At 36.1% G+C, this 14,976-nt stretch overlaps 1 protein-coding gene across 1 annotated transcript in view; it reads left to right on the top strand.

Annotated features, from left to right (window-relative positions):
• Positions 1 to 13,670, top strand: part of CMC1 (C-X9-C motif containing 1) — a 62,828-nt gene extending 49,158 nt beyond the window's left edge. Inside the window, exons 3-4 of the mRNA XM_054595069.1 lie at positions 11,390 to 11,480; positions 13,125 to 13,670. Coding sequence (XP_054451044.1) covers positions 11,390 to 11,480; positions 13,125 to 13,245 — 212 coding nt within the window. The 3' untranslated portion in view covers positions 13,246 to 13,670. The remainder of the gene's footprint in view (positions 1 to 11,389; positions 11,481 to 13,124) is intronic.
• The last annotated feature ends 1,306 nt before the right edge of the window (positions 13,671 to 14,976 follow it).

The raw sequence follows: 14,976 nt of genomic DNA, 5'->3' as shown, positions 1-14,976 counted from the left end.
GCAATATCATAAGTGTTGTGAAAATATAAATGGTGAGATAACACCTCCATAGGACTTGCTCTTAAGTAGTAAAATTGTAAAGTCTTTAAATAAACTGCAGCCAGAACTGAAAGGATCAATTTGCCTTGTTAACTAGGGATACTACACTTATTAAATGTCTAATTAAATTTAGAATAACATGTCTTTTATTCTCTTTTTTTCTCTCTCTTTAAAACTGAGAATTTGGACCTATTTATTAGCATGGTAGTACAGCTTATCATTGTCAGATTTCTTTCATTTTGGTGGTTGATGTGACCATGTTAAATGAAAGAAAGCCAATAGTGTGACTTTTGATGGTGTCATTTCATCTTAAAAGAGTGCTTTTCACTTGGCTTGAGTATAATGGGAATAGTTGGATCTCTATAGCTGTATATTTTGCAAAAAGGAATCTTCAAATTTGTATTTGAGAACAATTAGCATTTAAGGAAATTAAGCCATACATGCAGAAATATCGCTAGAGTATCACGAGTAGATGTTCGTAGTGAGATGTAGAGCACCCACACCTCATTTGTTGCTGAGCAGCCATTCAGGGGGAAAGGGCTTGTTTAGGAAAAACAAAATTGAAGGACATGACTTTTCACTCTGCTCATCAGAGCCAAAGCTCCCCTTATCTGGACTCCTCCCTCTTCCATCGAAGCTACTACTTTTTTTAAAAATCACACTTTGTGAGATTGGCACGCACAGACGACCAAAGCACCGCACATGTGCTGCTTCAGTTCTTGTTTCTAGGCCCCCCTTTTACCCTGCTGAGACAACCACAGGTACCAGTGTTCTTACAGATTCTTCCCCGGCCGTTTTCTGCTTATACAAGCATCAATCTATCATTCCCATGCATGCATGCATACATGTGTACACACACCTGTATGTGTGTGTTGTAAACTGAAATGGTAACTGTTCATAGTTATACTACTACTCATAGACTCTTCTGCACTTTGCTGTTTTCTGTTTAAGTCTAGGAGGTCTTTTTTTTTTATCAGTGTCGTTTTTTTTTTTTAGTGGCTGCATTGTATTCTGTGGAATGGAGTTGGTTCTTTGGTTGTGGGTGTGACTGTGTTAGATTAAAAGAAAGCTGGTAATTGGCTTTTTAATTGTATCCAAGGCTATTTTTTACTTATGTGAAAATATGTTTTGCTTCAGGTAAGAGAAGACCAGATGAAGAATGGCTGGTAATAGTCATTCTCCTAATGATTCCCTACAAGTGGTATACAGGTGTTCCCTACAAATATACATTTATTTATATATTTCTTTAAAGAAAGACATAGTCATAGTTATTTTTATATTTGAGTTGCCTACTGTGTTTGGGTTTGAAGAATTTATCACCATTATGGATGCCATTTTTTTAAGGCTCATGCCAAGCCTTTCAAATCCTTTATGGAGCAAAGCAAGGTGTTAAATATATCAATTTGCAAACCAGATTATAAGGAGGGTGGGCCCGGTTGCATCAGTAGTCTGGAAACCACATCCAACAAAGGGAAGGGAGCAGCATTCACACTGGCTCTGAACCAGGAGAAGGAAAAAATAGGAATGTTATTTCCTATAGTAGTTGACGAGGAAGCAGCATTATATTTACTGTGGTTTTTTGCAGTCTCTAAACCCCTCACCCCAAGACACACACACACACACACACACACACACACACACACACACACACATTCTCTCTCTCTCTCTCTCTCTCTCTCTCTCTCTCTCTTTCTGTCTCTCTCACACAGGAACTGGCTACCATGTAAGATAAGGATTTTTCTGTCACGGCAGTTTAAACAGTGAGATAGATTGGGAAGGACTTTCTAAATTGAGTAAGAGTCTAGATTAAGTGACCTGTAAGATTCTTCCCACTCTGACCATTTTTATCCCGCAAGTCCAGAACAAGGCAGCTGGTCTTTTCCAGTGATAGTTGATGGTCACTGTTGTCCTATGCTCATGCGCAAAAGAGGCTGCAAAACCTCTTGCAAGCATGAAAAAGTATGGCAGGCCAGTTTATTGCTTGCATCACTAAAAGCATTGCTCCACTTCTGTGTGACCCTACTTATTAGGGGATGGGAGAAGGCGGATCACCCACTGGGAGATGGCAAGGGAGGCCAGAAGACTGTATGTTCAGAAATGTGCCAGTTCCTTTGTTGGCTGCCTGGATCAGTACTTCAGAGGCTGGGGAGGGAGGATGTCAAAGAGGGAATATGTAACAAAAGTGTGTAAACCAGGCTCATTTATCTCTGTTTGTTTCTTTTGCTTTGTCACTTTCTAAGCCCTCCCGCTCTGTCACTATTAGTAATATTCATGGATTCTACTATTTGGGGAGACTTAAAACATCTTTTACATCTTTTTGAAAGATGGGCTGATTTGGTGCTTTCCTTGGCTCACTAGCCTGTGCTCATTATATGCCTCTCAAATTCTGGGAGCACGTAAAATCTGATATCCAGAATTTAGCATTTTATATTTTACTGCTTAGAGAAGCCGCTTTCTATGTATTACATTCATATTTTAAATATTTAAATTTACTTAATAAGAATTCTGGAAAATGGATGTGGAATCAGAGAGGAAGGTATCTGATTTTTTTTTTTTTAGATGATTGCTAAATAGCAATGAGCTATGGCTTACCTTTTCCTATGGTAGTGGTAGGAAGTATGGGATCTTTCCCGCTTACTTCCCAGGTCTCTGTTGTGATCCCACATGAGATAACAGGCCTGGGTTAAGCCTGTTCTGTGGGCAAAGACATTTCTGCTAGGTGTGGAGATTTTCTTGTGTTCTCCTTGAGGAAAGGGGTAAGTGGGATTTGATAGTATTTACAAATATTTTTCCAGAATTAAAAAGGCCTGGTTCTAGGGCTGTCTGTGCCACAGTGTGTAGGATCTTGGAAATGTGATATAACCTACTGAAAGCTCAGTTTCCTCATCTGGCAAATGAAAACTGTTAGTGCTTATCTGATAATGTTTTTGTAGAATTCACTCAGTGGAGTTCTTGGTATATAATAAATACTCATTATATTTTAGTTGCCATTATCATTTTTTTCTTACTACTATTACATCACCTTTAAATACCTTGTAAAAAATTGTGAACTTATATGGCAAAAGGAAGAAAAAAATCCATCTAAAACAAAAGTTTCTTCTAATGGAGAAATGGATTAAAAACCATTTTGGATCCTACTCAACATAAATGGGTCATTGCCTTTTGGTTATCTATAAAGAGAAGTCATCTCTGTTCCAAGTGCTACCTACTAAGTGCTCCTTCTGAGAATCACATTTTATTCCCATTAAACTTATATTTTAATAAATGGAGATAATGAACATGAGTATCCTCCTCAAACTTTTTAATTTATGTTAAAGCCCCAAATTCTATGTATTGTTTTTTAGACTTTGATTTTGGATAAATTCTGACTACAACATTGACTGACTAAACTCAAGAAATTATGATGATAAAGAAGAAACAGTGTCAAAAATTTAGACCTGTGTCAAAGAAATTAGATAACAGTGTAAGTCACTATATTTATAAATATAAGGGTGAATTAAATCAACATAAGCCTAGTATAAAGTCAGAATTATAAATTTGACACTCATTTATTGAATTAGTTATTTGTTGAATACCAGCTAAGCCAGTCAAGTTTATTAGATGATTATTTATACTTGATTTCTATTACCTTAAATATTTTATTAAGTATTTTATAGATTTAAAAGGGGTCTGTGGATAGAAAAACATACTCTAAGGAAAGATAAAGAAGATTACAGAACCTAAAATGATCATAAATTTCAAATCATGAATCAATAACCTATATGCATCTCACCTGAGTATAAAGAACTAAAAGTATCTAGAGCTGCATTGTCTATTATGGTAGCCAGTAGACATAATTTAATTTAGTTAAAAGTTATTAAAATGAAAAACTCACTTCCTCGGTCACATTAACCACATTTCAAGTGCTCAGTAGTCGCACGTGGCTTAGTGGCTGACCTACTGGAAAGTGCAGAGAAAGAGCATTTCCACCATCGCTGAAAGTTTTATCGGACAATAGAAACATCATGTGAGCTATAGTTGCAATTTCTAATTTATAGCAGCAAATTTTTAAAGTTTTAAAGTTCTTTGCCTGCTTTAGCTCTCACAGGCCTGTCTTAACAAAGCAGTTAAGACAAAATACCATAAACCAGATGGGTAATAAACAACAGAACTATAGTTTGGGAGACCGGAAGTTCTAGAGTAGGGTGCCAGCGCCCGCGGGTCCTGGTGAGAGACCCCTTGGAGGCTGCACACTGCTGACTTCTTGTATTTTTACATGATGGAGAACAGAGATAGGAAGAACACTGTCATGAGGATACTAATCCCATTTGTGAATGCTCCACCTTGGTAACTTTATCTAATCCTAATTACCTCCCAAAGGCCCTGTGGGAGAAGGGTTTTTCAGGGATACAGAGACATGCAATCTATAATAAGTCCCCCCAGTTTTTTTGGAATGTGTTCCCCTTTTTTTAATCTTTAAAGCCAAAAAGATAGTATCTCTCTGATTCTGCTTCTAACATCACATCCCTTTCTTTTTTTTCTTTTACCTCCCTCTTCCACTTTTAAGATCCCTTGTGATTATTTTGGGCCCACCCAGATAATTCAGGATAATTTCCATATTTTAAAGTCAAGCTAATTAGCAACCCTAATTTCCCTTTGCCATGTAAGCTAACATATTAACAGGTTCCAGGGATTAGGACTTGAACATCTTTGGGGGCTATTATTCTAAATAACATAGTCAGAAATTAAAAAAAAAAACAACAAAAACAAACCCTGAATACTCAACCGTATTCAAGGAAACCAAAAAAAAGAAACAAAAAGGCTACTTTTTCATAGTTGTGAACAATGATGTAATACATAGGCAACATATAAGAACACTGATGTAATAATGGTTTATTTTACTATTACATAGTTTTTCTAGGTGATTCTCATTTTGTTTTCTTATTTTAGTCATTTTTACTGCAGTTGGGAATAATTGATGAGTCATCATGAAACAACTCCTACATCATGATAAGCTGTTTCACGATGTAGGGAAAATAAGATCATTAAGAGCCCTTATTGTATCTTAGCTTTACACAAAGATCCAGCGAACTTACATGTTAATTGCAAGATAAAATGAGTTTTATTACAAATATGTCTGTTTGCTTTGTTTTGAAGTTGTGTAAGAAAGATAAGTAAAAGTAATGAAATGTTATCTTTACAATAGTTAAAAACATAAAAGAAACTCATAAAATTGGGTCTGGCGGACCCTGATTATGTGATGAGGGCCATTCACTTGCTTTCCTTGACTTTAATGCCACATGGGCCTTTCCAGTCTCCTGTCTCTCTGCTAGATGCTCAAATACTGGTATTCCTCGGTGGCTGCCCAGGGCCTCTTTTGTTTTTATTACTTTTATAAGTTACTACTGTTAAAACAGTGTTCTCAGACTTGCTTCAGGCCCATATGGCTAACTAAACTTCTAGACAACGCTACTTGCACGTGTCACAGGTCCCTTGTCATCTTTACCCTCTACTTCCCTTCAGTGGCTCCCACCAAAACAAGACAGCATGATATGCTGTCCCTTTTTTGGTGTTTTTTTAAGTCATCAGACTCCACTACCACGCGCTCAGCAAGAAGTTTAGGAACTATCCCTGACTCCTTTATTTATTATCCTCACAACTACTTATATCCCAAGTCCTGTAAGTTTTGGTTATAGTCATCTATGTCTCTCCATTTCTACTTCCTCTGCCTTTTTAGCCCCATGCCGTCTCTTGCTTGGGTTATTTATTGTACTAGATTCCTGACCAGTTTTCCTATTACTCCAATTCCTGGGTCCCCCCACCTGCTATTCTGGTTCTCTGAAGAAAGTATGGTCATGCCTTTCCACTGTTTAAAACCCTTTTGACGATTTCCATTGCCCTTGGGAGAAAGCCTAATTTTAACACCGCCTCCCAGTCATAATTGATGCGTGCCTTTCTTCCTCCTCCTCCACCTGTTCACCAAACACACTCATGAACATGCATGTACACACACACACGTATGCATGCACAAATAACCTGAAACGTCCCAGCCATTCTGAATTATTCTCTGTTAAATGTCTTGCCTATTCACTGCCAGACCCTCTCTCTGCATTCTTCCCTTTGTCCAGAACATTCTTCCTCCTCTTCTTTAACTAGCTTAATTAGTATAGATCATAGCTTAAGAGTACTTCTGGGAATTCCCTCTTGAATAGTTTTGGAGATGCAAACCCTTGCATCCAAGTACCCTCCCTCCCACCTTTCCCCTATCAGAGCAGATGTCAAACACAATGCTTAGTACTTTTTAATTGTCTGCTTTCCTCTGGGATTATTATTAGCTCCCAGGGCAGAACCCTCTCTGTCTTGCTCAGCATGGAAGCCCTGGAACCTAGCACAATGCTAGGCACATAGTGTAAGTACTTTGAAAATGTTTGTTGAATGAATGATATTTTATGAGATTATGGATAAGTACTGAAGGAATATATGAAAAAATTAAAATTTTAATTTATTGAATCAGTTAATACTCCTGAAGCCTGAATTAATTCATTGGACAGTGCCTGGTGCATAGGAGACGCAAATGTTAGCTATTATTATTGTTGTTGCTATTGTAAAAGCAGGAATATTTTACTATCATTCTATATACTTTGGTAATTTAAGAAAAAAGAAATGTTTCCAGTTGAATCTCTTCTTATACATTAAGGTAGCAGCATTGGTGTGGCAATTTCCCATCAGTAGTATTTTAATTCTACCTTTGGAAACTGAAACATTTTTAAAGGTTGTGAATGTAATGAAGAAGCCACTGTTTCAATTTATGTGTCTTGTAAAAGATGTCATTTCTGCATGTTTTGTTTTTCTATTTGAATGATTAATTTTATAGATCCCTTGAAAATTGTCTATGGAATTTTGTTGTTGTTAGGATGTTTGCTGGCAAATACTCACTGGTACACTTTTTTCAACTAAGCTTAACTTGTTCTAATTACCTTCTCATCCAGTCTGGAATTGTTTATAATACTTGGCTTTGTCTGGAGTCGAATTGGATTGAATTCTTTCCAAAGTCAAACTACTGCAATCATTGACTCAAAGCTTGCAAAGAGATCTACAATTTCATTATTATAGTGTATAAATGAAAGTATTTAGAGTCAGAACTGTTTACAGAATCTTTCACATGAACTTCATGAAATATTGTTGATGCCATCAGGTATAGAGAGAATAATGTACCTTGTGGCCTTGGTTTGCTTCAGCTGCGTAGTTATTAGACGCAAGAAGACAAACTGCTGTCTTCATTGTCTCTGCCTTGGTTCAGGCCTTCATCACTGCATTTGAAACTGGTGAGCTCAGAACTAAGGGTGACCTCCTGTTGTCTTCAGGCACTTTTTACTTCGCAGCTTCCAGAAGGGAGGATGATTACTGAGAGTGGAATAACACTTAGGCATTGTCTTCAGGGACCTGACATTAGACTGTTCACTACAGAAGTCCTCACTTAAAGATTGCTTTTCCTAAGAAAAAATTAGTTTTAGGCTTACCTTTATACTACAAATTTAAAACTGCAGGAAAATCTTTGTAAAACTCAGCTCCTGCCTAGGCCCTCCCCAAATTGTATCATTTTCAGTTCTATATTTTAAAAATCTCTTACAATTCAAGAACTGGTTGAAAGATCTTTAATACATTGTTTAAAGTATCTCTCTTTTTATTCTTATCCAGCTCTATAAAAGCAAAAGGTTGTATGCTTACAATTTCCAGTTGTAGAGTTAATGATACATTATGAACCAAGGGTGATTTTAAAATCTTCCCTACTATATGTCATTAATAAGCAAGACCTTCTAAAATGGTTTTCATTTAGATTAAGTTGAAGTTCTAGATTTAACGGAGAAACCAATAAGATGATGATGTAGTCACAGAAATAATACACATAAGCTTATAGGTTAATATTCTATATTATATGGCATCCAAATATATATTTACTTTTTATAATACAGCTGGAAAAAAATAGGTACTTTATAAATACTGATTAAAAATGGGTGCTATGTCTAAAGGGGTTCTGTAAAAATGTGTAAACTTGGGATTTTTTAAAAATTATAAATTAGTGGAGATATAAATGGTGTGATTCTAGTCAAAAACATGAAACATTGGGGATTATTTCTTTTAATTTGGTGTGTTTTTAAAGTATCACTTCTCATTGAATGCTTTAGTTGTAACTGGATAACTGACTGCATTTGCAAAGTAACATTTCTTAAACCTGAGCAAATGAAAAGTGCAGAAGATCAAGTCCCTAGTATTTCTATTTCCATGCATAGTTGCTCCATAAGGACTTATCCTTGGTTTAAGTAAGAATTTTACTCTTGGGGTTTATTGAAGTATTAAAATATAACAAAAATTCCATAAATTGAATTAAAAACAATTTCTCTTACTGCTTTTATACAGAAATTCCCCCAAAGGATTTTTTAAATATATGAACTGGAAATTTTATAGGCTACTTGTACTAAATTATTTTACGTATTATTTTACATATTATCTTAGACTAAAGTTAGGAGAAGGCTGTATCTCTGTTTTTCATAGATGTACTTGACACGAATTTTATTATACCTAAAGAATATTTTTACCAATAGTTTATTTTATAGTATTAAGTGTTTTTTTTTCCGCAGAGAAATGAGGGTTTATGAAAGATACTTTCTCATGTTCTTGATATTTTAAAGAAAAAACGTCTTGAATTCTTTAAGTACTTTTCTTTAAAGTTTGGAGTAACTTTTAATAATCTTTCTACTCATTGATATTCATTTGCACTACCTTAAGATAGAATGAAGTGAATGAAATTTTTTAAAAGTGTTTAATGGTAATTAAAATTAAATTATATAGAGGTGTGCAAAGCTTTTTAACATTTAACATGATATTGAAAGGAGCAATTTAAATTGGACTTGTTTCAGAATACCGTTTTAGAAATCAGTTGGCAGTATTAGCAACATCATTATTATATGAGTGTATGCTAATGTGGTATGAAAGAAAGATCCTCATTAAAATCTTGTTGCTAAACAAGTGACAAAACCCCTACAAACAGCTTGAGGCTTCAGGCCAGTCACAGTTATTCCTGCCTGAAGAGATTTGGACAAGTGTGAAAATTTGTGGACTGTGCCTTTATTGGGATCAGAACACATAAATGCTACCTTGCATTACTTCCCTACTAAGGGCATTTCTGTTTTTAGGAAAAGAAATCTTAAAATGCTCAGTGCCTAAACATTCTGTTGTGAATTTCTCAGTGTAAAAATACAGCGTTTAAGTTTGGAAGTGGACTTTTGATAATAGCCATTGTGTGTGTTCCGGAAAATTACTGGGGTTTGGTGAACAAGGATAGGCAAATTTTCTCTTCTTGACATTGAGTGAACTGGTCTGAAGTAGGTGTGTGAGTTTGCGGGGTGCAGGGTAAGGGGGTGCCGGGAATCAGCCCATGGCTTGTCACCCCTGTCGTCCATGGCAGTGTCCTTCAGGAAGCCCTTAGCCAGATTTAGTCACATCTGGGTTGGTCTGATGTACATTTCCCCTTTGGATATTTCTATGTCTTAATTTTTAGTTGGGATCATAATTCTTCTAGAAGGGTAGATTTTAATGTGCTATAAATAGGAAATTTAACATGTTGGAATGCTAATGACATTCCAGAGTGAAAGTTGTTGATAGCCGTGATCTCTTCAGATAATGAGCTGATTGTGTATCTGCTGTGCCTTTTTAAGTTGTAGGGAGTCCTTAGTCAAGGACACAAAAGATACTCCCTTGGTCTGATTTGGCCTTTGTGTCCAGCTCATGTGCACAGAAAGGAATGAGAACTTTTGTAGTTGGAATGAAGAAGATACTTGAATAGTTTCAGGAATCATAAGGCAATCGATGGGACTTCTGAGACTAGTGAACAAGGAGCTAAAGGAAACTAATCCTGTGTATATTTGAAGTGGAGTATTACATGTCACCCATAATTTAATGTGACATTAAATTATTTGCATTAAAGTCATTTCCTGCATCTGCTGCCTTTGTTCATATTCTACCACTTACCCTTCAAAGTTTGCAGGTAGATATTTATAAGGCTCTTGTCCCAGTAAAGCCCCTCTAGTAAGTTTTTATGCATTTAACTAATCTCAATCTTCAGTTTCCTTGTGGTTTAAGAATATTGTTGTTACATATTATGTGTCTTCACGGAGACTCCTGAAATTAACTGCTTGCTTTAAAATAATTATAAATTATATTCCTTAGTAACCAGAAGGGTAAACACATAGCTCAACGATCTTGATAACTTTGTGTTAAAAGTTATAAAGGATATTCAGAAAAAGTCATCTTTTTGCCTACCACTTCTTTGTGGGGATAAGTCATAATTTAAGATCTGACATGGAAATGGATGGTTACTTATAGGAGATACACGAGATTGGAAGTGGCAAAGCCTGGAACCAGAGCAGCCAGTGGTCATGAGGAAGGACGGGAATAATTCAGCAGAGTTGGTGTACCTGGTAGGGAGCAAAGCCCACGCTGTCCTGTGGAAAGGATAAGGGAGAACCGAGTCTGACCCCGAGCACATGTAAGACAGATGAGCAGGTGGCCCAGCTGTGGGTGGATTCTGGCACCAGGCTCTTCGAGCTTGATATTTTAAAGAAAAAACGTCTTGAATTCTTTAAGTACTTTTCTTTAAAGTTTGGAGTAACTTTTAATAATCTTTCTACTCATTGATATTCATTTGCACTACCTTAAGATAGAATGAAGTGAATGAAATTTTTTAAAAGTGTTTAATGGTAATTAAAATTAAATTATATAGAGGTGTGCAATTATATAGAGCTGGTGGTCCTGAGATGGCAGGATACCAGAGGGGCTAGTCTAGCTTAAAAGGCAAACTACCAGAATGGAAATTTGACAGAAAGTTATTTGCATTTTCCTGGGGCATCTAAGAGTAGACTTGAGAATGGAGGAGGAGCCGTTATCAGAAGTTAAGGCAGCGTGGCAAGGTTGTCTTAAAGAAAGGGGATGCCTAGAATCCACCAGGAGAAGACATGCAGAGACTAGACATGCAGACACTGCATGTCCTGGAAACAGCTCCTCTTTTCTCCTTCTTAATCATTTCTTGTAGAAGAGTACTTTTTCTCTATTAGAAACCCCCGTCTGTCTTCGTGAAGCTTCCTCACTCTTTCTCAGAGGTCCTCTCTCCCTCTTTTCAAGTCTCATTCTTTATTTCTACAAGGTAAATGAAACTCAACTCATTCTGTTTTTTATTCATGTACACGTCTTTGGTGGAGTATGTGCAATGCGCCAAGCAGAGTCTAGGTAATAGATGTTAAATTATGTTTTAGAGCTGTCAGAAATTGTATTGATGTAACTACAAGTCATTTGTTTCCCAAATTTTTAATTTCAGATTTTACCAAATGTTGCAAGGAGTCAGGAATCCTTATGGTAGTAAAATGCCGGAAAGAAAATTCTGCACTAAAAGAATGCCTAACCTCTTAGTAAGTAGTAACCTCTGTTTGTTTATGCTTCTGTGTATGTGTGTATGTGGTATATGTAATAGGTAAGACTATGTTATTTAATTCATTCAGTGTAATATATTCTGTATTTCTTCCACCTACATATTTTTGGCTGAGTCTAAAATTTGTTAAAGATTATTCTAACAAAGCAACATTTATAAAGGGTCTCTTTAAGTTACGTGGGTCAGCATTGTGTCTGATTAAATATATGAGATCAGTTAACAAAGACATGATTTTCATGTGATTTAACCAATTTCTTTTCATGAGCAGGTTGATCTATAGAACACATTATAGATGGGTTTATAAGGTAAACCTAATAATAACGTACTGAATTAAGACTCTAAGACCTTTGCTAGCCTTGCGATTTTACTTTTTGATCAGTATAATTTAACTCATAGGAAGGCTGCAATAAACCAAAAGAAGGACAGAAAGGTACATTTAGATATTTGAAGTTAAGTTTTTAAATATGTTCACTGATAGTTTGTTCTAGTTCCTTGAATCTTAAAGTAAAAATACACGAAGTTCTTTGAATGCAGGTGCTTTCTGCTGAATTCTACGCTTACCTGCATTATTGGCAGGCAGTACTGCAGAATACTTTCCAAAGTCCAGAACTGAACCTCGGCCCATTTTACTTCTGCATTGTATGTCTTTGTGAATTATACAGTTGCCTAGTATCTTCCTTGCCTCCTAACTTGAACTGGTTATTTCCTGTTGATTTCATTTCCTAAATCTCCCCCAGATCCATTTCCTCTTTTCATTGTAGCTGCTGCTCCTTTGGCCTAGGCCCTCATCAGTTCTTGTCTGGGTTATTCTAATATTTATTAGCTCTCCTGCCTCTAACTTTGCTGCCCCCTTTTCACCTATCTGCCACATGCTTGCTGTCAGATTCCTCTAAGACACAAAGCTGACGTTACAGTTGCTCTCCTAACAGTGCCCATCACCTTCAGGACAGACTTCAACTTTACTGTGGCCTAAATGAACCATATGATTTGGTTTTTGCCCTTTCCAGCCTCATCTCAGGCCCTTTCTCCTATGTGCATAATCTGCCATAGTGGTGCCAAGTTACTTGCCATTCTTTAAGCACTAGTTTTCCCTCATATTTGGCTTTTGCCCATGGGCCTTCTATAGGGATTTCTGGTGGTCTTTCAAAATGCAATTCAAGCATTTTCCCTTGATATCTCCCCTTTCCCCATGTTTCCATGGTGCACTGGTCCATACCTCTACCAGAGCACTTTGTCTCCTTACCTGTAATTCATTCTTTACCTATTTGGTCTGTAACACCATGTGCTCCTTGAGGAGAGGCACCGTGCTTCTCATTGCTGTATCTCATTTGGATAATGCTATTCAAAAAAGAACCACAAGGTCTTTTTTCTTTCCTTTTCTTTAACTAGTTTAGTGGTCTAATGTTTACAGTGAATTTATGACCATTATTAAAAGTCTTTTTAAAAAAGTATTTTTAAATATCAATTGCACTTGACATTGAATATTATTTTTAGTTTCAGATTTTAAAATCTGCTTCTAAAGATTGTGCCTAATTAACTGGATGTCTGAATGTTATGAAAGTGAGCTTATAGTAAGTACTTATAAAGTGATTCACTTGAAAAGATTTTCATTTCTTTCTTGCAGTTATAACGATCCTACCTTTTATGAAGAATGTAAAATGGAATACCTGAAGGAAAGGGAAGAATTCAGAAAAACTGGGATTCCTGCCAAGAAAAGGATACAGAAGCTTCCAACAAGCATGTAGGCAAATATTTAAATGATACTCAGTAACTCTATTCCTGGAAATCACAATTGCCTAAAATAACAGACTCAAAGAAGTGTTTGCTTTATTCTGAATTATGGAAATATGAATCTTATCTGAAATAAAGGTTTGTTTTTTTTTAATTTTAAGTTTATTAAACGGGATAGTAGTAAATAGTGAAATGGGATACGGTTTGCCTGGTCATTATGGACTTTTCAAAAAATTTTTCCAAGACTACAGTCCTGTAACAGTAATACTGACTTTTAGGGTTCAGTATAGGTCTTAACCTTACTCTGTCAGACTAACGGCTAATCGTGCAGATTGGAGTAACTAAAGGAGGAGCACACAACCTTCAAAGGTGTTTAAATAATCAGGCAGTATGGTAGGGTGGTTATGAACCAGAATCCTTCCTGGTTCTCTACCTGCCAGCTATACAACTGTGGAAATAAGCTTCATATTGTTATTGTGAGGACTGAGTAGTTTAGGTAAATGCTTTTCAATGGTTAGTTATTATAATCAGTACTAAAGAATTATTTGGGAATTTAGATGGTAGATAAGCACTTAAAATGAATTAATTTTAAACATCTTTAATGAAAAATTTCCTAAATGTACTACGACTTTCCATGGCCTGTTAATTTGGCTACCTGAAAATACTTTTAATCTTCTTTTTTTTTAAAGTTTTCTTTATAAACATAAATGACCATTTTGTAACCTAGTAATGGTTTCAGGAGCTAATGTGAAAATTTTCTGTCCCAATGCAATAGTTTGGTTCCAGGTTGAGCTTTTATATTAAAAGTTGCTCCCCTCCCTTTATGAACTGTGTACCACAAACCATTGCGACCAGTTTCCAGTTCATTTTATATGTTTATAGTTTTCATTAAAATCACACACAGAAATTACTACATACAAGGACAAGATTTCACACTGTCCCCAATCCTATGAAATACATCTATGACACTTTTTTAAAGGACTTCAAGCAAAGGGGACCCTAAAGAACCAATGGTATGTTCGAGTTCCACACTTTTCTATTGAATAAGCCACTCAGAGAACGATTTTACTCTTAGTTAAAACCCAAAGAAACCACATTTACCCAGGCCACAGATCAAAAGGAGGCCGACTGCTAGTGCAGGCAAAAAAAGCAAAGCAAATACAGTGACCTAGAGGTCACATAGCATGGGGTGAACAAGCCTATATTCCTGTTGACCTTTGGTGTTGGTGCATTTTCTATAGCACAGGACCTTAACTTTTGTTAATTACTCAAAAGGCAAAATATTTACTTTTAAAAGCTAGTGAAATATATAATTTATGGCTATTTTGATTAGAATCAGAGGGGCCAACTTCAATTTTATGTGGATAATTCATTTATGTAGATGTCACTTTCTTTCTAGATGCTATAGTATAAGTAAGTTCATCCTTTATTCTGTCAAAAACTAAACTCTTATTTAAACTTTTTGAACATCCATTCCTATCCACACTCAAGACTGCTTCTCCAACTGGTACATCTGCCTCAGTTGCTGTCTTCCTTGCTCATTTGTGCCTCTGCTGATACTATTTTGACAATCCAGATTTTCTACCCTGTAAAAATTCTACCTCCTCCAAGTGGCCTTACTGGACTGGGTTTCACATGATTCAGTCCTTTAGTTCTGTAATTCTTAATTTCCCCCTATTTTGATTTTCTAATGTTTCACATAGGTATGTCCCTGCTCTGCTTATGGATTAGGTTCCATTTTGGCA

The sequence above is a fragment of the Pteronotus mesoamericanus genome, unplaced genomic scaffold (genome assembly GCF_021234165.1).
Source record: "Pteronotus mesoamericanus isolate MK-2021 breed Mesoamerican mustached bat unplaced genomic scaffold, CSHL_Meso_final scaffold_54, whole genome shotgun sequence".
In the NCBI taxonomy this organism is placed as follows: Eukaryota; Metazoa; Chordata; class Mammalia; order Chiroptera; family Mormoopidae; genus Pteronotus; species Pteronotus mesoamericanus.
The sequence above is the reverse complement of the archived record's forward strand: the minus strand, read 5'-3'. Positions and strand labels throughout refer to the sequence as shown.